Consider the following 26,161-nt stretch of genomic DNA (forward strand, 5'->3'; position numbering starts at 1 on the left):
AAATATACTAAAATTGAATGAGAACTGCATAGATTTTTTTGAAAGAACAAGGCCAGGAGAGAGAATCGTCAAAGAGTACAAATGATTAAAATAATTGAAATATTTGGTATTACTAAAATATTGTTACTGTTAATTAAAAAAAAAATAGAATAGTGCTCATACAACATGTTTTCTTTCTCTTCAGTCTGTGATAGTGGTGTTACTCCCTGACCCAATTCTGTGGCATTCTGAGTGCTTCCCCCAAAACCCTGAGCTGAAATTCTCTGCAAATATCTGAAATCTATGTGGAACTTGTTCAAAGGATAAAGCTATGTGAAAAGCGTACCTGGACTTTTTAAATGACAAACTAAAATCTTTATTACATGTGTAGATTATGCATATTGACCACTACATTATCATTACATAACTGTGTAAAAACCCTTTTGATAGCTTGTTGATAACTTAACTTCATGTAATTTAACTGACCCTTGTTTGCTAAGATAGTGTGTAAGCCAGTGTTTGGAAGGGAGCCAAAAAAAAATGGAGAGAGAGAAATCAGATTAAACTGTAAATCTTTGGTTGGCATAGATTTAGCAAGCAATATAGAACATATGGGATGCAGAATCCAGTGCTATTTCTTTGAAAAACTAGTATTAAACTAAGGACAAATGTCTGAGACAAACTCATCTCAGTTCTTAAATAGGTAACATGGCAAAGAAACAAAATTAAAAAAAAAAAAAGTATTGAACTGTTAAGTGTTACTTTGCAATTGATATAGCAAGAAGTGTACTTGCCATTTTTTTATTAGTCATATTGCAACTGAAGATGAAAATTTATATTCTCCAGTTAAAAAAAAAAAAAAAAAAAAAAACACATAACCGCCACCAAAAAACAACATCCTGTGACCTTAAATTGACACTCCTGTCTACTTTAGTTGCAGCAGAGGGTAAAATAAAATAAAATACTAATAATAATCCAGAATATTAGAGGCCAATATGTTGTGTAAGTCTACCTCGTCAAACTCCTCGCAGTAACGCACACACCAGTATTGATAAAATGCCCTACTTTAACTAATTACATGCACTTGAGTCCTTATCATCCTCACCTTATTACCTCTGTAGCCCTGCGACGTGGGGGTGTTGGGCCACAGCCCTCCATCACGCATCCCACAACCTACATCAGCGCGCACCCACACGGACCTCATCAAGTAGCCCAGGAGTTGCCCTTTCCCTGCAAGTAAGTGACTAATATCTAAGCTGGCTCTAAAGAAAGACACTTTTCATAATCGCCCAACAATCTGCTAAGTGAAAACATATGGATAGGCTTAGGTAGAGCCTGCCAGGGGTCTTTGCTGAATGGAAAACAGGTGCTCCGGTTCTGTGCCATGTAATACCCCATTTACCGTTAAGTCCAAAGGTTACAGGACTAATAGCTGCCTTGTGGTAATCACGGCGAGCAAAGACACCAGCCATGGTCAAACATCTGGGACATATTTCACATACTTGCAACATATGCTTCAGTTTCAATTAAGGCGAGGCTTTGGCACATTTATTAATCTTTTTACTTTTATCACATAAGAAGACCCATTTACCTGACTTTTCTATTTTACCATATGAGAAAACAGAGAAATAATAAAAGCCAGAGGTCACTACCAGCTGGTGTTAAAAATGTGTCTATGTTTTCTCACAAAACTTCATTTTGCACACAGCTTTAGGAAAACATATACGTGAATTAGAATAATATGAAACTGCACTCCTTCCATTTTAACAGGACCCATAGTAATAAACAGAGTACGTCCGAGTTCACCACAAAGGAAAAAACACCCTGCTGCACTTCCAACAGCAAAAAGTCCAGTCCTAGAGAAGCACTTATGTTTTACAGTTTAGCCCAGTGCCTAATAATGGGGGTATTGAATATACATGGTAGTCCACGTATTTTTAAGAAGCGTAATTTTCTTTTCAGTTCAAACAGCATATTCAATTATGAGAACTCAAAATGTTTGCAGTAATGGAAGCAGCTTTGAAATTATACAGATAATCCTAAACACCTTCTATACAGAAAGACAGCTCTTAAATATTCAATAGAGGGGCTCACTTACTGCACGTGGCAATGTTAGTACTTACTTTCATTAGATATTGATAATTATATCTAGAAAAATATATGAACTCTATTGTCAATTTGAGAAAGCTACATATTAGATCACAACATCGAAACCTAGAGCGATATTTCTAACTGGGTGACTCTGCCTGGCATCTGTTAACAGCCACGGAACTGGGTGAGGGGTGCCGGGGAGAGGGGGCTTGCCCCCCACCTTCATCTTCCCTTTTTAAGGAGTTTGTTTAGCAGTCTCCAAAAACAACCATGTTGTAACTACAGTGTCTGACTTAAACTACAAGCAGCCAAGCATTGTTCTTTGTGAACTAATCACAGTTATTTAAAATATCCAGGAGCACACGTACTACTGGGATGATACTTTTGCACCAGCTCTAATAATAAAGCAGGAACAAACAGGAGAAAATGGCCTCAAATGGATGGCAGATCAGTGTTTATCAGAAGAGAAATGATGATTCAAAGCCAGCATGTTGAGTTAAAATACAAGCTCTTCACAGCTACATGGCTGACCTTTGCAATAAATCATATATTTTATTGCCAGAAGTGCATGCTCATATCATTTAGTGTTAAAAACCATCACCTATGTGTTTTGTAAAAGAAGGTTTTGTTACTACAGTGTTTGCCAATTCTGAAATGATGTAGCTAACGATTTAAGTGATGTATAGAAGAATTTCACATAATATCTTTCTGTCATTTGTAAAATGTTTGAGCTGGCAACAGAATGAGGAAAATACTCCTTTTTTATCATCTCTCAGATCTTAGGTGTTAGCTAACAGAAAAATAATCATTCAGGGGATTAACTAATCACAGTGAATTTTCTGACATTTCAAATGCTGCTGCCAGCATATGAATTCTTACAGTGGTATATAACTGTACATCTCAACTAGAAACAAAGGTCAAGGGCATAAATTAAGATACACTGTTTTTCTCCTCTCAAAAAAAAAAAAAAAAAAAAAAAAATCACTGCTTTACTACAACAGAAGTGTGTGAACATCTGTGAAGGTCAAAATCGTCTGTATTTTAATACACAGTTCTTGTAAAATTATCTGCCTTTTTTTTTTTTTTCTTTTTTAGCTTTTCTTTTTCCTTTTCTTTCACAAATACCATTTCACTGGTATCAAAATACCAGAAACAACAGGACTATCTGCACTGCACTTGTCTCACCAGAAAGGTGTCCTGCCAGCGCTAGCCATTGCTTCAGTGGTGCAAGGTCATTTTAATTTCTTTTCTCCAGTTTTTCCCTCTCCCTGGGGGACAACCAATCCAAGCAATCCCATAGCTTGGCTCAATAAGACGTGGAAACGAGCTGTTATTTACTGTGGCTGCAATCCTCAACCCAACCAGCAGCCTCCAAAGTGAACCAGTTTCCTCCAATAGCATCTGCAATAGTTTCCTGCCTTGCTGGGCCACTACGCCAACTTCAGATCAAATGGATGCCTATGAGAATTGTGATTATTTAAATGTCATACAGAGTGCAAAGCATTTCAGCCATTCTTCTACCAAGTAATTCTTTGAAAATTATAGACGTCAATATCCCGTCTTTAACCAGTATGGAGTTGCTATTTTTACACCATTTTCCCCGTAAAGTGCAGCCCTATTTGTAATACTCAAGACAGGACAAATTTTTGTCCTTCAGAAACAGTTGTCACTGCAGTTATCTTCACAAGAGCTATCAAGTTCCAGACAAGCTGAATTATTTTTGTTCTTGGCAGAAAAAATATTTGACCCAGCTCCGGACCAAGAAATAAATAAATAAATAAATAAATAAATAAGGATTTATAGTCTTCTATCCTTTCCTGCAACACACAGTAGCATTGTTAGGATGATAAACAGCTCTGTCCAATTTTCTGGACTAAAACACTTCAACTCCTTTTTTAACTGTCTGTAAAAACAGTGTCATGTCTAAATTCTCCCATCCCCAGGTACCCAAGTGCTAGGAAAGATAATTACCTTGTCATCTCTGTCATCCTCTTCTTCCTCGTCCTCTAGCATGTCCTCCACTACCTGCAGACAGAAACAGTAGTAGTTGTCATGATTTAAAAAGGAAGAGTTTTGTTCTGTCAATTCTAAACCTTTTGTAGATGAAAACTTTATTAACATTTGAAATAAATGCACAGAAGGAAAATGTACAACCAGGAAAAAACTCCTGATCTAGAGATTCAAATTTTGGAAAGTGTTATAGCTGTAATTGACCTACATTGGGGAATTATATACTGAAAACCCTTCCTGTACAAAATGCTTGCTTGACAATTTAAGTATTTAAAAGGGAGTTCAAAATTCAGTGTGTGATAGTTTTAACTAAAGGAATCCTTTGTCAGCTCCACTGGTGGCTATACAGAACACACACACTCTTGCTTTAAATTTACTGTTACCTAGAGAAACATGCAACATTTAAAATAAAATTTATAGCATACATCAAGATATTTCTGAAGAATAAAAAGCTGGGAATAAATTCATATTAGCTTGTCTCTTACAATCTACAACAGTGACACATACCATATGCTCTATTAGCTTTAGCACTATGTTTCTAATAGTGATTTTATACAATCTGTGCATCTAACTTTCCTCACATTCACTGCTAACGGTAGCTGCCACATGTACACATGTATTTTTCCATTTAAATAATCTTTTCAGTCTAAAACTATGAAATATATACGTTCATTCAATTAATTTTACAAATATTAATAATTTATTAATCACAGCATGAGCATGAAATGAACCTCTATTAAATCCAGTTTACAGAGCAATGAAATGACTTTCTGAAGATGGGCTGTGGCTGAATCAGTCTCAAAACCGAACCCAACCCATTCTATGATTCTATGATATAAAGTCACAAATCCCTCTCTCATAACACTGTGATTAACTCTTCAGCCTACTTGATGGGAGAAAATTCTCTGTTGACAGAATTGAAATAAACTGGTACCCGCTTATATGAGGAAAGATGTGGCAACTTAGATTGTTATTTATAAGTAAATACTTATTGTAATATAAGAACAGCCATAACGAAGCTCAGCAAAGATCTACCTAGCCCAGTGTCATATAGATGCCTAACAAAAACCATGTATTATGCATTATAAAACACGCAGAAAAAAAGGTCAAGAGAAGGAAAAAAACACGTTAGTATGAAACATTAGTACTTTGGCCTATGTTACAGAGTTGCCACCATATGAAATGATCATTTACTTTCTTATATAGCCAAAGTCACAAATGGCCTAATGTACTTGTCATTTGGGACAACACATTCAAATTATAACCTCAGCATTAGTCCCCAAACACAGCTGCAACAAACATTAGTCCCCAGACACATCTGCTTGAAATCCACGTCTAAGAACTGGAGGACTTTTACATGATTCGAGGGCAAAATTCAGGAATGGGTTAGCTCAACCATCAAGAAGATCCCAGTTACTAATGCTCCAAGGACCCCAGCAAAATGTAAACAACACATAACATTGATATAGCATGCACCCACAGCAAAGTACTCTGCCTACACCAGCTGCACAGGTCACAACATTTCCAATGTCAGATGCTCCTCCTTGTTTGAATCCATTCCCAAACCACTTCCAATAACATCTGTGGGATTTTGGAGGGGAGGGAGCCTCCAATTACATCTACTGGCTACTGGGTTCTGGAGCTTAGAATCAAAAGCAGTACTAGAAACACAGAGAATAGGAAAGAGTAAGCATGTCCAATGGCACATGTAAGTAACATAACCTGAGCAACTAATGAACAACCCCTCTTCAATTTATTTTATTTTATTTTATTTTATTTTATTTATTTTATTTTATTTTATTTATTTTATTTTTTCTGCAAAGCAGATCAGTTTCAACAGGAAGGGCCTGACTGCCTGGATTGTCTGCAGCCATCAGAGACAAGGACCAAAATGTTCAAGATGGTGATAGGCTAGCTGAACCCTTTAGCATGGAGAGATGGAAGTGTTGAGAACATATTTTTGAAACGCTTGTTAGCTCCTGCTTAGTTCAGTGCTCCGTTTTATGGATCCAGCTTGGAGGTGCCTGAGGACACAGTTTCATAGACCTTTCTGTGGAAGCAAAGACATCTTCAGTTTCTCATAAACCTGCATCAACTACTTGTTCCTCTCCTCTCAGGGTAGCTCACTCTCATCTTCCCTATGCTGTTCCAAGTGCTTGTGGAGCTCAGCTGTAACTACATCATTGGAATGAACCAGTTCTTAAAGAAAATCCACCCTAAGACTTCTAATGTGGATAGTTTTAGTGACCCAGTTTATAGAGCAGCTCCAGAACTGCTTGCATCAGCTCTACAGAGGAACTGGTGAGCTGAGGAGAGGAAGAAAACAGGCTGTTAAGGGCTGCAATGAGATGGAAACCCTCTTAAATCAGTTTTGCCACACACAAAAAGGTCCGTAATTACATCATTAGGTGACTAAAGCACAAGGTATAAACCTAAATCTGTTGACTCAGATACTGCCTACGCCTGGAGCTGACTAAACTCACTAGGTCTCTTACTTTTGAACATTAATATTCCCCAGACACTTAAAGATCTCTTTTATGTACATCCAGAAATTCCTTGTCTTGACAGGATTGAACAGTGGAATGCCTATCTTACTTTAGTGCTAAAGTTAGCTTGGAGACATTTAGCTGAATTGGAAACCTCTAAAATTGTTGCAAATGATGGCACCTCACTGAAATCACTTACATGACAATACCTATTCTAAATTATCTGGATAATAATACTTCAAATTCACTTTTTTTTTTTTTTTTTTTCTTCTTCCTCGTCTAATGATCTCAAACTACTTTACAAGCTTCTATAGAGTAGCAAAATGTTAGCTTGTTCAAAGGACATAAAAAGTCCTTTGAAATCCCCTGATCCCAGATTTCCAGCTCCTCCATTCCATTTTTTAATTCAAAAGCCACTACCAATCTGTGCTCTTGTTCTAGGTTAGTCATACCATCAATTACATTGAGCTTTAGAGTATTGAATTGTCTGGAAAGGAAACAGAATTCAATTACAGCAGCAAAATAAAATGTAGTAAAAGTGTTCACATGCCCAAGATGCAGGAATTATTCTTTAAAGCATATGAAGCATGGTCCATGCTCTCACTTTTCTTGAAATTCAAAAGAAAGAGTTAAAAAATACCATGAATGTTCAGACAATATGGACACAATAATACAATTTATTACAGCACCAAATTCAAGTGTTTTCAGAACTTTGACAGAAATTAAAACAAGGAAAACAGATTCTTCATAATTGTATGATATATGAATAATTGGTATGCTGAAGCCTAACACAAGCTGTATACTGAAGTACAACCTATTTTTGCAGAACAAAATAAGGCTTTTCAAGATACGTTCAGTGAATCTCAGCAACAGATTTCAGTTTAACATCGTACTAAGAATACTGTAGAAAAAAATCCATTTTGGATTTTTTTTTTTCCCTTTGATATTGCTTCGTTGCTATTCAAATAAAGCGCGTATGCGCTGCTTGGGTTTGAAGCAACATAGTAGTTATTCAAATCTCTGTGTCAACCATTATACCTCAGGGAGATATAATGGGGAGAGGGAGGAGAAGGGAAAGGAGGTAGAGGGAGAGCGAGGGAGAACAGGAAAAAGCATATGAAGATAAAATGAAACATTAGAGTTATTTTATTAAAAGTTCTATGGCAAAAATCTTAGATTGCCCCTAGAACACTCACTCTAAATTATGCCTTCCGATAGCTTGCTTGAAATCAAGTAGTATTAATCAAACAAAGGAAGGGCACTGGGGAAATCAGAAAGATCTAATGCAAGCAGTTAAAAGTGACATGACCTTCTGTAATGTCACTTGTCACAGACTTATATGCCGCATACTGGTAGAAGGTCTTGAAAGAACCTGATTCTTGGTACTGTTCCTTGAATGTAATACTAATACAGATGACATTTTAAAAAACACACGTAGACATCCTCAAATATGGCATGTCAGCTACTTCACAGCTAAACAGTAAGCAGATGTTGTTTAAATGTTGCAAAATAAGATCCTTTCTGTGCAAAATAGCCCTGTTAAAAATGTATTAATTGGGAAGAGCGTACAGACTAATTACCACACACTGACATTGCTACTGACCCATTCCTACCCTCTTTGAGGCAAAAGAACTTTGTCTATAAATATTGTGCAATTCATAATTCATACAAGATTATTGAAGCACTTGTTCTGTTAAAGCAGCATCTACGCGTAGCTAGGTCAAGCCAGATTACCAGAAGAAAGCACAACCACTGTATTTGCATCATAGACAAAGCCCAAATACTTTGGGGCTAGAATGCTGTCTTCTTAGCAAGTTAATTAATTGCAAGCTGCATTTATTATAAAAATGATCTAGTGATCTAAAACTAGTACAGGACCTCTGAAAAAATATTTAACTGCAACTTCTAATATCAACACCTGTAAAGCATGCTTAAATTGTAATTATTTACAAGCATCCTGAATCAAAAATCAGTGATTGTAGAGAACTTTACAATTTGTCCTGAATCTAAGTGCTTCATGGAAAAATCGCACATTGACACTCAACACCACTTTTAAAAGCCCTTCTCTCTTAGTGTCAGCCTGCTGTTTCTCATACAAAACGTGCACACCACAGGTTACACCATGAATTGTCTTCTGTTCTAATTTCCTTGGCAAATCCACCAGAAACACCTGCCCAGAAGAAACTTTGATGACTTTATATGATATCAGTACCAGATACTTGCTTCGCACTAATATGCAAAGTAAAGAAAAAATAAAAGGAGTGGCACTACCAGATTGCAGGTTTGCCTGATGTCTGTTACCTTAGTAGCTTTATTATTATTATTATTATTATTACTTGATGTGAAGTACAGAACAACCCATAGCATTAGTGCTTCTCTAGATTTGTTTGTGTCTTACTTGGTTTAGTCCTTCAAACATAGGTGTTCTGAAGTGAAAAAGAAAAGAAAACAATTTATGCTGTATCATATGCTACAGTGTCAAAATATCTGCAGACATTTTGACTTTCACGTAAAGGTACAGAAGAAGGTACTTTCAGAAGACAAGATATAAGGGAATGAGATTTGGTTCAGAATTAAATACATTTTAGATACACAAAGGGTGCATTCAGAATTGTACTGCTCGGGACAGTTTGGATTTCATGTAATCCATATTGTCTAGATGTAGATTGTACCATACGTTTGCCTGTCACTCAGTTCACGGTGTTTGTGTGTAAAATGCAAAATAAAATTACGCAATGTGTATGGATTAACAATGATATGTAAAATCATTTAGGCTCTTTCAGGTAATTTCAAAGTTGAAGCAAAGGCATTCATCTTCAGTAAGCCCACTGTAGCTGTGTTTTTGTAGTCATTTTCACAACGTGATGTCTGCTACTTTCACTGAATTGTTAAGGAGAAACTTTGCAAGAGATACAGCTTAATTAAAATGCCTACCTTTTCATACTGCATTTGTAAGAAAAGTAAAAATCAAATTAACAGATTCTGATTTAGTACTGTAGTATATCTGGAATACAACCGATCCTGATTTATACTATTAATGTTTTGACCTTGGGGTATTTCATCTGCAGTAATCATCAAGATAACTGAACCACTAGATGTAATAATAATTAGTGTGATAAGCTTGCCAGTAAGGTTGAATATATTGCAGTACAGAAGACAGCAGACTAAAAAGAAAAGCATTAGTACTTTGCTGCTAAAATACTTCCTGATTTTTACAGAGACACTCAAATACAATTATTCTTCTTACAGAATGCATTTTGTTAGCTTATTCTGGGAAGTGCTCATGTTGTAATTTAGTCTGATTCTTAATAGGAAATGAGACTTTAATATGGCTATCAGATGCTTTTTGATGCATGCTACTGATTACAAGTAGTTCTGTAATGTCAACAACAGAATTTTTATTTGCAGTATAATAAATTTCTTGGCAACATGCATAGGCAGTAAATACAGTTTATAAGAACATGTAACCTTTCTCCTGCTGTCAGCTTTATATGCCCTCAATATTCAGTTGCTAAAATAGTTAAGAATATGTCATTTTTTATACAAAATGGCATAAGTAGAAGGCCATCTTCTCTCTATTTTTTTTTTTTTCAATATTTGGTTCCCTATTTTAGCTCTTTATAGTATTTACACAATACACTGTGAACTGAATATTAGGTGTTTATTTGAAGTATGTCTCCATCTAAAGGCTTCAGCATGTACTGTGCACTTGAAGATGTCACATTTCTGGTTTTAGAATGCTTCATTTTCAGCTCTGCGAAACAAACAAAAAACCAAACCTTTCTTTGCATGGCTAAATATCAACAGTAAGTTTGCTATACAGGGCTACTAAAAAAGCAGCTTCACAAAATTTTCTGAGAGTTCTCCATAATAAAATAGCTTATTGTATTAGTACCAGTATGAAGAGACAACGGTGCTTTTCATTGTTACTAATTCTCTTCAAGTAATTTTAGGATTCTAGTAGCATCAGATACCCTACTCTTACAAAACAGTTTTTGTCCAAATAAATTGAAGCTTGTGAGTGTGACACAATCTATTACATTTTAAGTTTGAGCTGAGAAGATTTTCAGTAGGAAAAAAAACTGTTATTAATTTTATGTGACAATGTATATAATACAGATATTAACATAATTTCAGTAAAATTAAAAAAAAAACCACAGATATTGATACATTTTGATTAATATATTAGCACTGTACTAGAGTTGCAAAGTTATTAAAGTCTAAACTGAACTAAAATGTACCTAAGGAAAATGAAAACAAACTGAAGCTAGATAAAAAATTCACATGACTATGGGAATTTTCAATGCAAACTAAACTGATCTTAAGTTTATAAAATATTGATTATTTATAATAGCTGCTATAAGTTGTCAAGTCAGTCTTGTTGCCATGTAAATCTTGATGCAAATGCAGGAAAAAAAAATCATTAAAACAGTCTCATAGAAAAAAATGCACCTGTGTGCAGTGAACTTCAATTTTCTCTTAGATGCCAATAGTATTGCAAGGTTATAATTGAATAAGTGTGGCAAAATTTAAATTAACAGGTGACTGATTTATGACTGGAAGAAAATAAATATGTATTTTTTAAATGCTAGAAATATTTAGGGCTAGATTTTGGTGTTTCGTCTTGAAGTGACCAAAGGCAGCCAAAATATTCCAATTCTGTAGTGCGTTTGTTCTTTGTAAATGGTATGAGAACAGCCATGTAAAGTTTTAGCAAGGGGTTACTTCATACTCTAATATTGTATGGAAGGATGCAAGGACTATGCTTGCAGTGTGGACAGTCTCGTTTAACTGTAGCACAGACAGCCACCTGCAGTATTACATCCTATTATGCTGCGGGAGAGAAATGCTTCCTGCCCAACTTATATCTTTATATAGTGTACTCTGTGACTGTTAAATTAGTGCATAATGCATTTAAAATATTTATAGTACCAACATTTAGTTAAATAACCTTTATGTAAGATTTATGTTGATTTGTTCATTTCTCATTTAATGGCAAATTATGAAGAGCATGTTTCATAAAGATAATTCTCCATTTAAATTCAGCAGGCCATTAAATATTAAAATTATGTTTCTGATGCAATCTAGAGCAAATTTGTCCAGCTTCAGCGATTATTTGCACTCATAAAAATTAGGCTTGATTAATAAAATTTAAATGCTTGATTAAGCTGACATTTTCATGTTTCTTTTCTGATTTATTAAAAAAGCCTCTGTCCCATAGTGGGGCTATCGTTTCTTTTTCCTCCGTGACTGTATGGATCATATAGAAGGAACAAACAGCTGCATGAAGACAGCAGACTACTTAATATTCAGGCACGTGTTGCTTGTGGTCTTTGTGCTCTGATAGCATCCAGGCTGCGCGCACAGACAGACGATGACCTATTTACAAAAGCCTTTCTAACTTCTTCTACTGACAGTAACAAACGGAGAGCAGGTTTGCAGTTCCGATTAATTTGGCAACGGTAAGGGAGGCTGCTTGGTTTAAGAAAAACTCGTGGACGTCGCAGCACTGGTCAGAGTGATGTGCTGATTGCCATCTGCCTCAAGCAGAAACAGAACTTTCTATTTCCAGGTACAGAGTACATTTAGCTAGTTAGCAGCAGTTAGCAAACACAAGGTGAAACCCCTTCTGCATAATGTTGAAAACCATTTCAGAAAAACAACTGTTTTTCCTATTAGAGATGTCAACGACTTAAACTAGTTTTGCACAGATATTTTTGTATGCATAAGTCTGTTTATCCCACCAGCCCTCAAGCTCTGGAGATTTTGTGGCTGCTGCTGTTGCTATCATATCAAAGGCAAAACTTCTCAGCAGAGTTAAAACTAGAAGCCAAGATGTGATTGCCAACCTGACAGCCCTCTTTTGTAACATCTTGTGTAAATGACATCTTCTGAACACAAGCTAGCTAGAATACACGGACAATAACATTTATCTTTGCCACAAATTCATAGCAAAAATTTAGTCCTCAGCTAGAAATCGCTGCTGACTCCCCAGCAGAAGAGGCTTCAAGCACAAAGACCTCAATACTGCACGTGCAATGGACCTGAAGCACTTGGTGTTTGTCCTCCATTAGTCTGCAGCAATCCCGTCAAATTAAGAGCTTTATGGAGTCATTCTTTCCCGCTTTAAGACCGTAATGTGTAGAAATGCAGAAAAAGCAAGTCACTACCTCATTATTTGCTTGTGGTTAACACAGCTCTCACACCAGCAGGGAACAGGTGCCTGGAGTCAGGCCCTTTCCTGGTGGGGTTTGTCTGTGTAGCAAAGTACTCTCTGGCCAAACAGGAGTGGCCCCAAATTCACCAAAGGCTCTGGCCCACTGCTGACTTGTCCCCACGACAAAATGGTTTGGACTATACTCAGAAAAGCTGTTCTAGCTGTAGCCAAACTGATTGTGAGACTCCTAACTCAAGCTCATCCACCCTCACCACTCTTCCTTGTGGAAAGAGGGAATCCAGTGAGATGGGTATAAACATCCTTCTTCCCATTTCCACCTTTTGTTTTTCTTCATGTGGTAGTTTCCAGAACACTCACAATTAAAAAATAAAATAAAATCAGAGTACACATCATTACCTTAAAATAAATTACCGTATAAAACCCACATGTCCTGTAAAGTCTATTTAAGGTCAGAGAAAAATCCTCTTGCTGTCACTTTGGAGGACTGTATAAAAAGAACCCACACAAACTGATCAAAATCTCAAAATGAAATGTTATCTTTTACAGAAGTTATTTTTCTTTCTTCCATTTTAAAAATTTCATCCTAAATGAGTACATCTTTAACTTTTAATAGAAACATATACTCTGGCAACATAAGTCATCAAAGCCTATTTCGCAAAAAATCTCCAGTGAAATTAAAAGATGTATTGTACCATTTTATATCACTCTTACAAGATTAATAATATGTGTATATACTCTATTATACAGATTCATAAGAATTTGTGTATGGCACATTAACTCCCAGCTGCTCACCATCATTTTCTATGCAATGACATGTGCAACTTGAAACTTCAAGAGGAAATTAGCTGTTTAATATTTCCTTTAAGGCTCTAAGTATTAACTATAAATGCAGGATGTGAACTGAAGTGATTAAACCTCTTCTCCATAGGGGGGAAGTATATGTATATGGCAGAAGAACTTTCATAGGTAACTCCAGGCATGTGCATTATTCTTCTTATTAAATTTTAAATTGTTTAGGAAAAAAATAGCAAATAATAGACTGAAAGGAGAGCAGAATTTGTAACATCAGTCAGAGAATCATAGAATGGATGAGGTCAGCAAGGACCTCTTGAGGTCATCCGGTACAACCTCCCTACTCAAGCAGGGCCATCTAAGAGCAGGTTGCCCAGGACCGTGTCCAAGGGTACCTCCATGGATGAATATTCCACAGCCTCTCGGGGCAACCTGGTCCAGTGTTTGACAATTCTTATAATAAAAGTGTTTTTCTTGTGCTCAGACGTATATCGTATTTCAGTTTGTTCCCACTAACTCCAGTTCTGTCACTGGGCACTACTGAGTAGAACCTGGATCCTTCTTCCCCGCCCATCAGGGACTTGTCCACATTGTTAAGATCCCTTTGGGTGTCCTCTTCTCTAGGCTGAACAGGCTCTCTCAGCTTCTCCTCCAATTTCTTCATCTTCCCTTTGCTGAACTCAAGTTCTTGGCCTGTCATGACCACAAAGCCAGCATCTACCCACTGCATGCCAGTTGTGAGGTCTGTCCCACCACATCTCTGTGATCTTGCATGCATACAACTGCACCTTTTCCCATCATTTCAAGTTTAATGCTCTCCTCACCAGGTGGGCCACCTTCTGGGAAAGTGGTTTTGCCCAACTTGGTGAGGTGGATCTTGTCTCTTCCTAGAACCCCTCAGTCCTCAAAGAGGACCCCTTGGTTGTGAAAACCAAGCCCCTGTTGTTGGTAACGCCTGTGCAGTTGGATGTTGGCCTGCCAGATCTGGGCACCTCCTGCAGCCCTTCCTCGTTTATGGCAGGATCAAAGGGAAAACCACCAGGGCTCCATGGAACCTACTTAGTGAAGGAAAAAGAGGAGCTTGGAGTGTCATCAGAACAGATCCAACATGACTGCCCAATGGCTGAGAAACTGTCACAGTTTGTCTTAACTGAAAAAAATACCAGACATTTTAATTGGTAACTTATGCAAACCAGGCTTCATTTGCAATACAACGTGTTCCAACTACACAATCAACGGCTTCATATCAGGGAAGGGGACAAGAGCAGCTGGAGAGTGGGAACAACTTTAATCACTTTGAGGGATTATCTGACCACTCTTTAAGTTAGGCAGATCCAGCAGACAATCAGAACAGTGTCTGAATTAGAAAAGCAGAAAATATATATATATATTTTCCCACGAGCTTCATGAAGTTATAATAAGTATGACAATTGCTTAGAAATAGGAGTGAAAAAAATAAGTTCCCAGACAGCAATGCTGCTCTTCTCAGTGATCTATAAAGGAGAGTTTTTTTTTGTGCAGTGTATCTGAAAACATCAAAATATTTAGCAGTTTCTAAAAATGAATGAAGAGAAGCTTTAAACCACAGCATGCCTTCTGCTAGTTTGGATGTAAGTCTTTCAATTACAGCTGTGTGGAGGATGAACTTTTCTGGTTGCTCATCTGTTGCAAAGCGATTTGGGTTTCCCAGAGAATTAAGGTGTCTGAGGAATAATCCAGTCCTTTTCTTTCCCTCTACCCTTGTTCTCCCTGAGCAGCCCAGGCGGTCTGTCACCGTGCCATGCTCGGCTACCCTGTACCTGTAACACGCACAGGGCTGGCAATATGTAACGGCAGCACTTCGTCAGCAGCTGACAGGAAGGGCTGCTTCCCACAGCACAGATGACAAGGAGCAGCGGGCAGCAGGGATGGGAAAGTGGCAGCAGTTGATACCTCTCCTCTCCCTCGGAGGATGTGAAAAAGACACTGGGAAGGAAAAAAAAAAAAAAAAAAAAAAAAAGCACATGCACACACAGAAAGCAGTAAGATCCACTCAGTTCTCATCTTGTGTTTCCGCAGGGATCGTTTAAGATCAGAACTGCAGTCATGCTAAAAATAAATTATTTCACAAGGTCAGACACTTAGGAGAATGACTATAAGGAAGTGCAAGAATATGGACGGTATTTCCTTAAATCAAGAAATGTCCTTGGGGACAGAAGTTAGATAAGCTTCAGGCAAAAACGTTACTGCAAAATTCAGAGGAAAGCATTAAGAATGCCTTCTTAGTGGTTTTTCCTTGTTTAATACTTGGAGGAAATATTTATTCTGTGATCTTTAGTTCCTGCCACACGACGCAATACCAAAAGTTCATTCATTTTAGATCAGTCCTGAATTCTCACACTCACTCAGAGAACTGTCCACTAAATCTACATGTAGCCCACTCTTACACTTCCTTCTGTGAGATCATGAAACCTCTCCAGTTACCCCAGCATTTAACGCAAGAGTTTGTATTTGATGAAAGCATGCCTTTCAGAAACACAACTAATCTTGACTTAAATGTATAAGGGATATGGAATCCAATGCTTCTTCTGGAATTTGTGCCAGCATTTGATTAAAACAACAGTGATGATCAGTCATGCAAAGAAAGGCCACCTAAATCCATGAAAGCAATAATACCAACTATGCAGTTTCACCTCTCCCCCAGACTTTCCAATATGCTTATATCCGACTGGTAGATACACCTGGGGCTCCCCCTTGCCCCATCCTCATTGCAAAATTAATTCAAGAAAGGATCTGTGCGTTGAACTTGTTGAAATTGGAGTAAGTGGCAGAATAATCATACTAACACTCAGATGGACAGAAACTCAGTGAATCATTTCATTGATCTGCAGTGAAGTGCAGTCTCTAATACTTGCATTGATGAGACAATTGATAATTGTTTTTGTAGGGATGCTACAATGGGAAAGAATTCTTCTGAGCTCCTTTTCAAGGCCCAAAAGTATAAAGTACACACAATATTTAATTACACTTCTCTAGTGTTAATTCAGGAAGACAGAAACAGCAAATACATTTATCTTTTTGCATTATCATTAACTTCAGGATTCCAGAGTAACTTCTAAAGATAGATAATATTTCTAAGATAAGTAGTCTTTGTTTTCACTGAGGCACACAAAAAATCTCTGGAGACCTGGAAACAGAAGCCAGATCATCCGAATCCTGAAGCATTCTCTAGCCACTAGGAAACACTGCTTAATTAATTTAGTTAATATTTACACTCTGCATAGGAAACCAGAAATATTTAAATGACTCCTAATCTAATGATACTGTGCTAATGATCTGAGCTAAGGGCTTGTGATATTACTGAAGATTTGTGAGTTAATTAGAAAGACATTCAGTAAGTCAGTAGATCACTTCATAGAAGACAGATGCTCACCATGATGATAACCAAGCTCAAGTCATTAAAAATGAGGTCCCACCTTACTTGTAATAAATAAAAAGTAGTAATTAATAGCCCAGATATGAAATATTTAGGAAGAAACTGATGGATTAACATGAACTGTGTGGCTTGGTTTGAAGCAATCTCAGCAAGAGGAACATTTTCAGAGCATCACTTAATGTCCTGAACAGAGCCCATCAATAGCTTCATTATTTTGGTGGCAAAGTTACATGACCCAATTAATCTTCACAGGTAGGTGTTATTTCAGAGAGAAATTAAGTGTATTGCAGCTTACAAGCAAATCTCTCCTTTCACAAGGGATTTCAGTTACTCATAAAATCTACAGGTTGAGAAGCTTTAAGCATTAAAGGCAGCAGGAGACTAAGGGCTGTGATTTACGAAATGCATCTCTTAAATCTTGATCTTAGGCTTTTTCTATACTTGTAACAATCTTCGGGATTAGGGAGTATCTCGACCATCCCCACCTTTAATTTTAGATGACCCTTTGAAGTCTATCAGTCTTACTGATGCAGACAGGTAATATCAGTGCCAGGATCAGGGCTGTATCACTTCTTCTGGTCACATTAAGATCATAGGATTGTTCAGGCTGGAAGGAACCTGAAAAAGTGTTTAATCCAACCTCCAGGCCAAAGCAAGGTCGACCATGAGGTCAGATCAAGTTGCTCACAGCTTTAGCCTGTCAGGACCTGAAAACTTCCAGCAGAGGCAGCACTGCCTCCCTGGGTAACCTCTTCCACTGCTTAATTATCCTCATGAAAAAAAAAAAAAAAAAAAAAAAAAAAAAAAAAGATAATTTTTGTTTGTTCATTTCAATGTATGCCTCTTGCTCTCCCAGCTGTAAATCCGTGTGAAATACCTAGCTCCAACTTCTTGATATCCTCTTTGTGGGTAGCAGAAGGCAGCTGTTGGGCGGCTTTTTGCCACCAAGTCACGGTGCTGGCTCATGCTTACCTTGCTGTCTACTGATACACAGAGGTCCAGCTCAGGAGAGCTGCTTCCCAGACAAATAGTCTCCAGCCTGTACCTTGGCAAGGTATTATTCCACCCAAAGAGCAAGACTTCACGTTTTTCCTTCTTGAATTGCATGAGGTAGCTATTGGTCATTCCACCATCATGCCTAGGTCTCTTTGACTGGCACACCTGGTCTATCAACTGGTCCCACCGCCCTGGTGTCACCCAAAAACTTGATGGGAGTGCAGTCTGTCACCTCCTACAGGGCACTGAAGACAACAACAAATGGGACAGGTCCTTCTATGCTGTGGTACTCCACCTGTTACCAACCTCTAGATAGAGTACGACTAATTAAACACTATCCTCTAAGACCAATCACACAACCCTTTCTTTTTTCTTTTTTTTTTTTTTTCATCCATCCATCCATATCGTATTGTCCTAGATAGCACACTGCTTTTAGGGAGTACTGAAATTAATATTAAATTGATAAGGCTCAGCAAAATCCTTAAGCTGCCTGGACACTACAAAATTTGCACTGCACAGAAAACAACTTCGACTTTTGATATGGGCTCCTGAAAATCTGAACTATGTTTATTTTAAAATCAATTAATATCTGTTATTAGTAAATGTTTGCTACTTTACATCCCAGATGCACAATTTAATTAAATAATAGGATTAGATGAAGAGAAGAAAATGCTTGTACTAAGCACAAAGAATGATAACATACAAATGATAAGCTGTGAAATCCAATAAAATGTGATACATTCTGGAACTGTTAACAATTTGGAATCATTTTAACCTTTAACTTCAGTATGTGAAAGAAAAAATGCAACATAAGGACATAGTCTCACACAACCATTTTCAAAGAATTTGGCTTCTCCTGACCTATAAGCCTCTCATCTCTGCTCCCACACAAACCCTATTCTGAGGATAGTACATGTTCTATATTTTTAAAAGACATTTTCAACAAAAATGGGCATATTCATTGGCCAGCTGGAGAAAAATTAAATTGCAGGTGGGAAAACTGTCCATTGAGTTTTCCAAACTGAAACATTTTCGAAAAGATGTCATATTTAAAAACAAAGTTTTATCTAGTTAAAAAAAAAAAAAAAGAAAAGAAAAGAAAAGAAAAAGAAAAGGACATGCATGTGCTTGAAGTAGAGAAGACTTACTGTATCATGTTGCCTGTTATCTTTCCCCGATATGATCAAGAAGTAGTTCCATGCCAACAGCAACAACAAAGCCAGTGGTATCATGTAGAGCTCAAAGTTCCAGACCACAAAAAGAAAAAGCTAGAAGACAGAGCAGGAAAAAAAAAAAAAAAAAAAAAAAAAAGGGTAATTCAACTCAGCATTACATTAAATTCTTGTGCACAGTTAAGAGCAACAAATTAAAACCATTCTAAATTAAATCACCTATCCTTAGGCAGGCAACTTGTTAAACCACTTTACTGCGTAGCCACTTACCTGTGCAAAACAGCTGCTAATCTTTTCATTGTTTTGTACCTTATCTTTTGCAAAGGAAAATTCTATGATTCTATGAAAGTTGATACAGGATAGTCTAAGATGTAATGTTAATTGTTTTCTCATAAAATAATGCTTATGTGGACAAAATAATGCAAAATGGCATTAAAAATAGACCACAACATAATAAAGTTGATTATTTCAAAAAGTTAATTTGCTGTTCAAAAGAAAGAACCTAATAATGTTGTAGTAATGTCACACAAACAGAAGAATTAATTAAATGTGAATAATTCCTTTGTACAGAAAATCCACAAAAAATCACAGTAACAAGCAAACAGCATGCAAGTATTTTAGCGAAAACATGGTGAAACAGTAAAGACCTCAAAATATTAGAAAATGGGATGGAAAGGGGAGTTGAGCAGCACCCCTACAACAACTTCCATTTGCTGAAGGGGCTGGCGGGAGCATGGTGGGTGACGTCCCCCAGAGATGCAAGCTTCCATGAGTGCACAAGGGAACTGGGACCCCCGCAGAAACCCACCTCCAGCACACAGCTCCGTACACCACAGAGCTGTGACACGCTTTGTAAGGTGGACTTCAGCCCTAGATCTGTCAGTCCTGAGAATTGGTGCAGTGGTGACTTTTTTGAAGCCTGGAAGTCCTAAATTTTTGTCAGAGGCTGCAGCTGTCTGGCAGAGACACATTCAGCTAGATACCTTTCCCTGCTGGTTCGAGCATGGAATAACTGGTTTGCAAGAAAGAAGTCAAGATATTTGGGTATAGATGGGGTCAAACTAAAACCAATTTTACATCCCATTTTCCTCAGGAACAAAACCCCCTTTGTTTTACCCTGCTCTAACCATACCTTGAGTTTGTTTTCTCCTAATATGGCCAAAACCACAAATGGAAGTATTATAGCAAATCATACTGTTTACTCCAGCTTACAATTAAGCTTCAGATATTCTGCTAAGCCATTGTCATCCAAATAGTTAAGCTCTGGAATGTTTGTATTTTTACCACCAACTAAAGTTAATGAAGGTGCTGTGTCACATAACTTGCAAACCTAAGACAATGCCAGTAACCAGGCAAACGAAAAAGTGGCTTATTCTGCCAAATCGGTAACCAATATGTATGTAACCTTGAGTAAAAAGAAAATGGGCACTTTAATAGTCTTCTGCTGAGTTTCTGTTTCAATTTAAAACAAAATCTTCTTACCAAATACAAGTTTCCACATAAAAGAAAAAAAAAAAAAATCTTTGTTTTAAGTAATCTCCGATCTCAAGATCAACTAAGCTACCTCACTCCCCTATCACTGCATACTGAAGTCCTGGGAGACTGCAAGACAAACACGATAAATACTGAAAGAACTGAAAAAGCACTGAGTGCGACATATGTAAGAGGATATTGGCACTCCTAACAGTTAATATTTCATTTGAAATAAAACCATCTTTTTTAGGTTGTTTAGTTTAAAAGGAAATCTGTTAGGAATGGTAATGAATAAGAAGCAAACAACAGCTCACAGATTTTGAGAGTTTCTCCATGAGCTTGCTAACTACCCTTTTGAGAGCATGATCTGCAGAAACTTGATGCAGTAAATTTGATATGGCCAACTTAAAAACAGGATTCACATCTCGAAAGAAAAGCAAAAAGTTCTCGCACCCATTAACCCCAGAAAGGCCCCGAGTCAATGCATACATGCTGGAGGGAGCTTTGGAAGTCAGCAGACAGTATCCAACTATCAGCAAAACAGACCCCAGAGATTGCCAGTTGAGAAATGGCAATGCATACAGTCCCCCTTGTGTTCCCATTCCAACTTTGGTTAAAAAGATGGAAAGAAAATCTTTGTGTAATATCCTGGCTGCTGAGAAATGAAGCCAGCAACCTCTCTCAGGAGATAATGACCTGACAAGAGACCGTGGAACATGGTCATCACATAAGCTGTACATAAGCTGTACTCCAGGACGTCAATGAGTTCCCATTTAAATACACATCACCTTAAATTTCTAAGTGCCAAATGATCCTTAAGGCTATTAATTCCTTAAAATACTGTAATTTGTAGGCTAATAAGATATTATGCTAAGATATTACCTCTTTATGACTTGTATGGACATACCTTTTCCACCTTGTGGATATTACACCTGCCATCTCCTTTAGATGATTTTGCTGACCTGCCAGCTTCATTTCCATCTAGCGTGGCTGAATTTCAACTAGTTCCTCCTTTCAGGCACCTGTCTCAGCCAGGCACTGGGAAAACAGGGTCTCTATATTTGCAACACAAATGAGATGTATGCTGCGTGAGACCAGCACGGTGATGGCACTGCAAGTGAAATGGCCTCACTGTCTTCCCCAGAACAAAAATGCACTCACAGAAACACACAGGGGAGAAAACAAGCAGATTCCCAATAGGAGATAGAACTTTTCAGTGAAAATGAACAACCCCCAAATCCAGGGGCTCAGTTATTACACACAAAAGACCCCACAGACAGGGGGAAAGGGGAAAAGTGGTATGTGTGAAGCTATTTTCTTGACTTCTTTTCATCCATGAAGGGGAAGAAAACTTACATATCCATCCATTAAACAAATAAGGGGAAAAAAAAAAAAAAAAAGAAAAAAAAAAAGTCTAGAAAGGCTATGGAACAAGAATTAAAAGGGCAGGTCTGGGACTTGCCTATGCCTATGAAGCATCCAGTGGAATATGGACTCTATCTGGTTTGCCCTCTTCCAAAGAAATAATGGCTTCAACTTGTTTAAAAAAAGGATCCTCATCACTACTGAAACAAGCCAACTATTTTAAGGGAGGAGTGGGAGTCTCAAAGGTTACAGTTTAATATAGCTGCCATCTCCTACTCAGAAGACTATAAGGGAGGACTTTTTCTTCTCCCCCATGAGATCAAGTTTTTCAGAGTCACAGGCATGAACTGGCCATTTACAACATCACATCAGTTGATACTCTTAGTGAGAGACACATGCATTAAATGATCATTCAGGGAGACACATGACACTATCCCTCGTGTACAACACTTCAAAAAATAATTTAAGTTGGAATATTGAATATCCTATTCTTTTGCAAACTACAGTATATTTTAAAAAGAAATCTCATCCAAAATGATTAACACTTCCTACTGTTCAGAAAAAAAGCCTGCCCTTTCAGACTAGCAGCTGTGGATCATTAGCTTTCCAGTGATGAGATGTGTTTGATGAGTATTTTTCTTTCTAATTAAGAGATGAGATCCTCTATTTGACTCTCTCTTCAGACAGAAGTGAAGAGAAAGATTTCTGCCTATGTGGAAAGGCCATAGTCTACAGAACAATTATTTCAGATTTCTTTTTATCTACCTCCACCCAATTTCATTTCATTTTAACAGAACCCTGTTTGCACCCACAGACTTCACAGCATTAACCCTTGTCTTTCCCAGCCCTTTTTATTTTTCCATTTCCTTCTATCTGACTACCCGCAGAAAACAGCATACAAAAAAGGGAGCACCCCAGACAGGAGACACTGACCCACATCCTCAGGTGCAGCAGGGACCAGCGTACAGCTGAAGGAGGAGGGCTGCAAGTACAGCTGTGTGAGAACTTTCTGACAAATATTAGGAAACGCTTACTTCACAGAAATGCCTGCTTTCAATACAGTCACACAGCTGAGCAAAGGATGCTTCCAGCTGACATGTAGGGAGCTTTCCAGAACCTGCAGCCTTTCAGCAACCTTGATATCTGGATTACCTTGCGGCAAAAGAGCAAAGGGGCCTTGATGGCACGCCAGCCTCTAAGCTTTCAGGGCTTGTTGCTGCAGTGACTGGGGACTGGAAGTCGAAGCGGATGAGTCACCTCCCGAGTCCCAGGCTGACACGGGAACCTCTGTAATCTGCATTCACAGCACCCGGAGTCAGAGGCTGTAATGTGTTCAGCAGTAGGGTGAGATACAGACATTTCCGTCACCGCCATGTCACGCAGTGCATGTCACTCATACCACAGCCTCCTCTCCGAGTTATGGCTTTCTCTGTTCGTTTTTAAAGAGGATTCTTACAGCCTTCTTTATGTATTATCTATATCTGTGCATTATATGCTTTACCCAACTCCTGATTATCCTGGAAATGTAAAAGTTGGCTGAACAGTTTTGGCACAATCGCAAACAGAGCCTACGTCTGCAACTCCAAACAGTGTGCTCTAATCACAAGATCATCCATTTACCCTTTAAGCTTAAAAGGACAATTGTATTTCCTGAGGCTTTGTCCCTTGTATGTATTCTCAGAAGACTAGGAAGAATGAAAGATAACCCACATATCTGCATGGCACAGACTTTCTATTAAGTGCTGCAGGTTTTAAGGCTCCAGCAAAATCCTGCATGGTGTTTATACTGTAAAACACTTAAAAAATATTTTTCATTGCACCTTGGAGAGTCAGCAGCCTCTTCCATTAAAAAAATTAGTCTGCTACCTCTGAGGATGATGGCTCCTCTCATCTTCTGTGGCACTTCTATTTAACGAACTAAAACTGAAATATGGCCTTTAGCTGTATCAGATCCCAAACACACCACTATTAATGTAAATATATATGGAAGTCCTTTTAGAACGTGGAGCCCTTGTTGAGGTAAGTCTGGAACAAATATGTCTTTTGAACATATTATAAAGCATCCTCCAACAGGTTTTTTTCAGCACTCTTGCAATTTCAGATCCAGTTACCCGAGTGTCAGGTAGCAGTGGACTCCAAAAGATTTGAATCTAAAACACACTGTCTGTTACTCCATTTCTTTAGATAGGCACAGGTCAGCTTGAAAATGGCTAAAACATGGAAACACATAAAAATTTATATAAACTTAATAGACTGAAGTATTATTTTAACATCAGTCTTGGTGAGGTTTTTGGTGTATTTAGGACAGCTCTTGTAAGAATACTTTGGTCCCATGATCTAGAAGAAAACAGCAAAAGAATTTCCATTTCTTACCAGGCAGAGATTTCTGGTAATGATATTTCCATGATAACCTGTACAACAAATCCATGGTTCCATTACATCTTCATTCTTTCACCTTAGTGAGGTGAAATGCTGTTTATTAAGGAAGCAAGTCTGACAATTAGATACGACTCACTTAACACGCCTCATACCAGCCAGGATGTTTTGAAATACATCTACAGCTAGATAAACTTACTTCATCTGAAGAACCTTCATACTATCATCCAATCACATCATAACATAAACTGTCTGTCTTTACAAGATTGCCAGCACCAATGAAACCTTCTAGTTAGAAGCTTGAAATTTTTCATTTATTTTTTTTTTTTCTTACAACTTGTAACTGACATTTCACATCTTTTTGCAGAAGCCATAGATGAAAGTGCTAAGACTTTGCTCCAAGAATGCTGACAATTCCAAGAAAGTGAACCCCAGAGCATGAAAACAGCACTGTTTTAAACAGCATATGAATTAGTAATGTAAAATTCATGTCACTGTTTTCAGTTTCATATAGCAAAAGTTAGGTGGAAATAAAAAAGGCAAAAAAAAAAAATCTGTAAATATTTACAAATGTGGAATCTCTTGGGTCATTTCTTCTCCTTCATTTAACAACTTCTGAGCTGCTTTATTAAAACTGCAGATTTAGTAGTCAGGTTAAAATTAGAAGAGGGAAATATGGCTCACTGAGACCATTCCCATATCACACTGCCTATTGCTGTTGTCAGGGCAGTTAAACACAGATTTGTTGTCTTAAGACTTTTAAAATGCAGACAAACTCAGAGAAATCAATACTATTTTCTCTATGAGCAATAATACCCGGTATCAAGTAACAAACGCCCTACTAGGATACATTAGATCAAAGGCACATCTGAGAATGGTTCATTGAGCCTTGGTCCCATTTTAATACTACATTTTCTGAACAAAACCTAATTGTTTACTGAATGACCCATGTCTTTGTTTTAGCAACATTACCATGAACCCTGTTACAGATATTATTATCTAAGCAAAAAAGTGCTTTTAATGCCTGTCCTCAGATTGATTTCACTGCTTTAACATAGAACTCTTAGGCTGACATACTTTTTAGCACAGTTCTGCTGAGAGGGGTGACAACCAGCTGTAAAACTTAAGCCTCTTTACAATTCAAAGTGTCCAATTTTACCCTGAGCTTTTAAAAAGGATGCATTTAGTCCTCCCCCTGTTGCAATTTGCCATTGGAAATCAATCCCGTTGTTCCTAACTTTAAAATTCCTTAAAAGTTGCCTAACAATTACAGAAATAAACATGCCATTCTGGTCAGAAGTATCACACACCGAAAGACATCTCTAAAAAGTGTATTCCATATAATTTTAGACTTTTTTGAACACACAAATCTCTACCACAAAACTATGTTCATGTTTCTTTACACTAAAATTTGGAACCTAGCAGAATTCTGCTCCGTTACAATTGCACTGCTATGAGGGTGGGACGGTTGAAAATGTAAATGTTATGTGTCACTTTAGAAACAAAATCCAAAGCGTTGACTTTATGAAAAGTATAAAATCACAACATGGATCATATTTGATAATTACAGCTATTTATATAATTGCAGATGAAAGAAAATCATTCAGCATTTTAAGACAAACACTATAAAAAGTGTAATAGAGCATAAAAGTCACCATTACTCAAGTATTGGAAAATAAAAACTTGTAGATTTTTTTTTTTGTCCATAGAAAAATAGGTCACATAGTTTAGAAAGTTACCAGCTGAATGTGAGCTACTTACACTTCACAAATGTCTTTTCTGTGCTCATTTCTACTGGTACTAGAGAGAAACTAAACAACCCCTCCCC

The 26,161-nt window shown here is 37.5% G+C and overlaps 1 protein-coding gene across 9 annotated transcripts in view; it reads right to left on the reverse strand.

Moving 5' to 3' along the window:
* Positions 1 to 26,161, reverse strand: part of MCTP1 (multiple C2 and transmembrane domain containing 1) — a 287,020-nt gene that overhangs the window by 33,504 nt on the left and 227,355 nt on the right. For all 9 annotated transcript variants that reach the window (XM_035310880.1, XM_035310874.1, XM_035310876.1 and 6 more), the window contains 2 exons: positions 19,096 to 19,215; positions 4,042 to 4,095 (listed from right to left, as the gene is read on the reverse strand). In XM_035310880.1, the coding sequence (XP_035166771.1) occupies positions 4,042 to 4,095; positions 19,096 to 19,215 (174 nt within the window). The remainder of the gene's footprint in view (positions 1 to 4,041; positions 4,096 to 19,095; positions 19,216 to 26,161) is intronic.

Source organism: Oxyura jamaicensis, chromosome Z (genome assembly GCF_011077185.1).
Source record: "Oxyura jamaicensis isolate SHBP4307 breed ruddy duck chromosome Z, BPBGC_Ojam_1.0, whole genome shotgun sequence".
Classification (NCBI taxonomy): Eukaryota; Metazoa; Chordata; class Aves; order Anseriformes; family Anatidae; genus Oxyura; species Oxyura jamaicensis.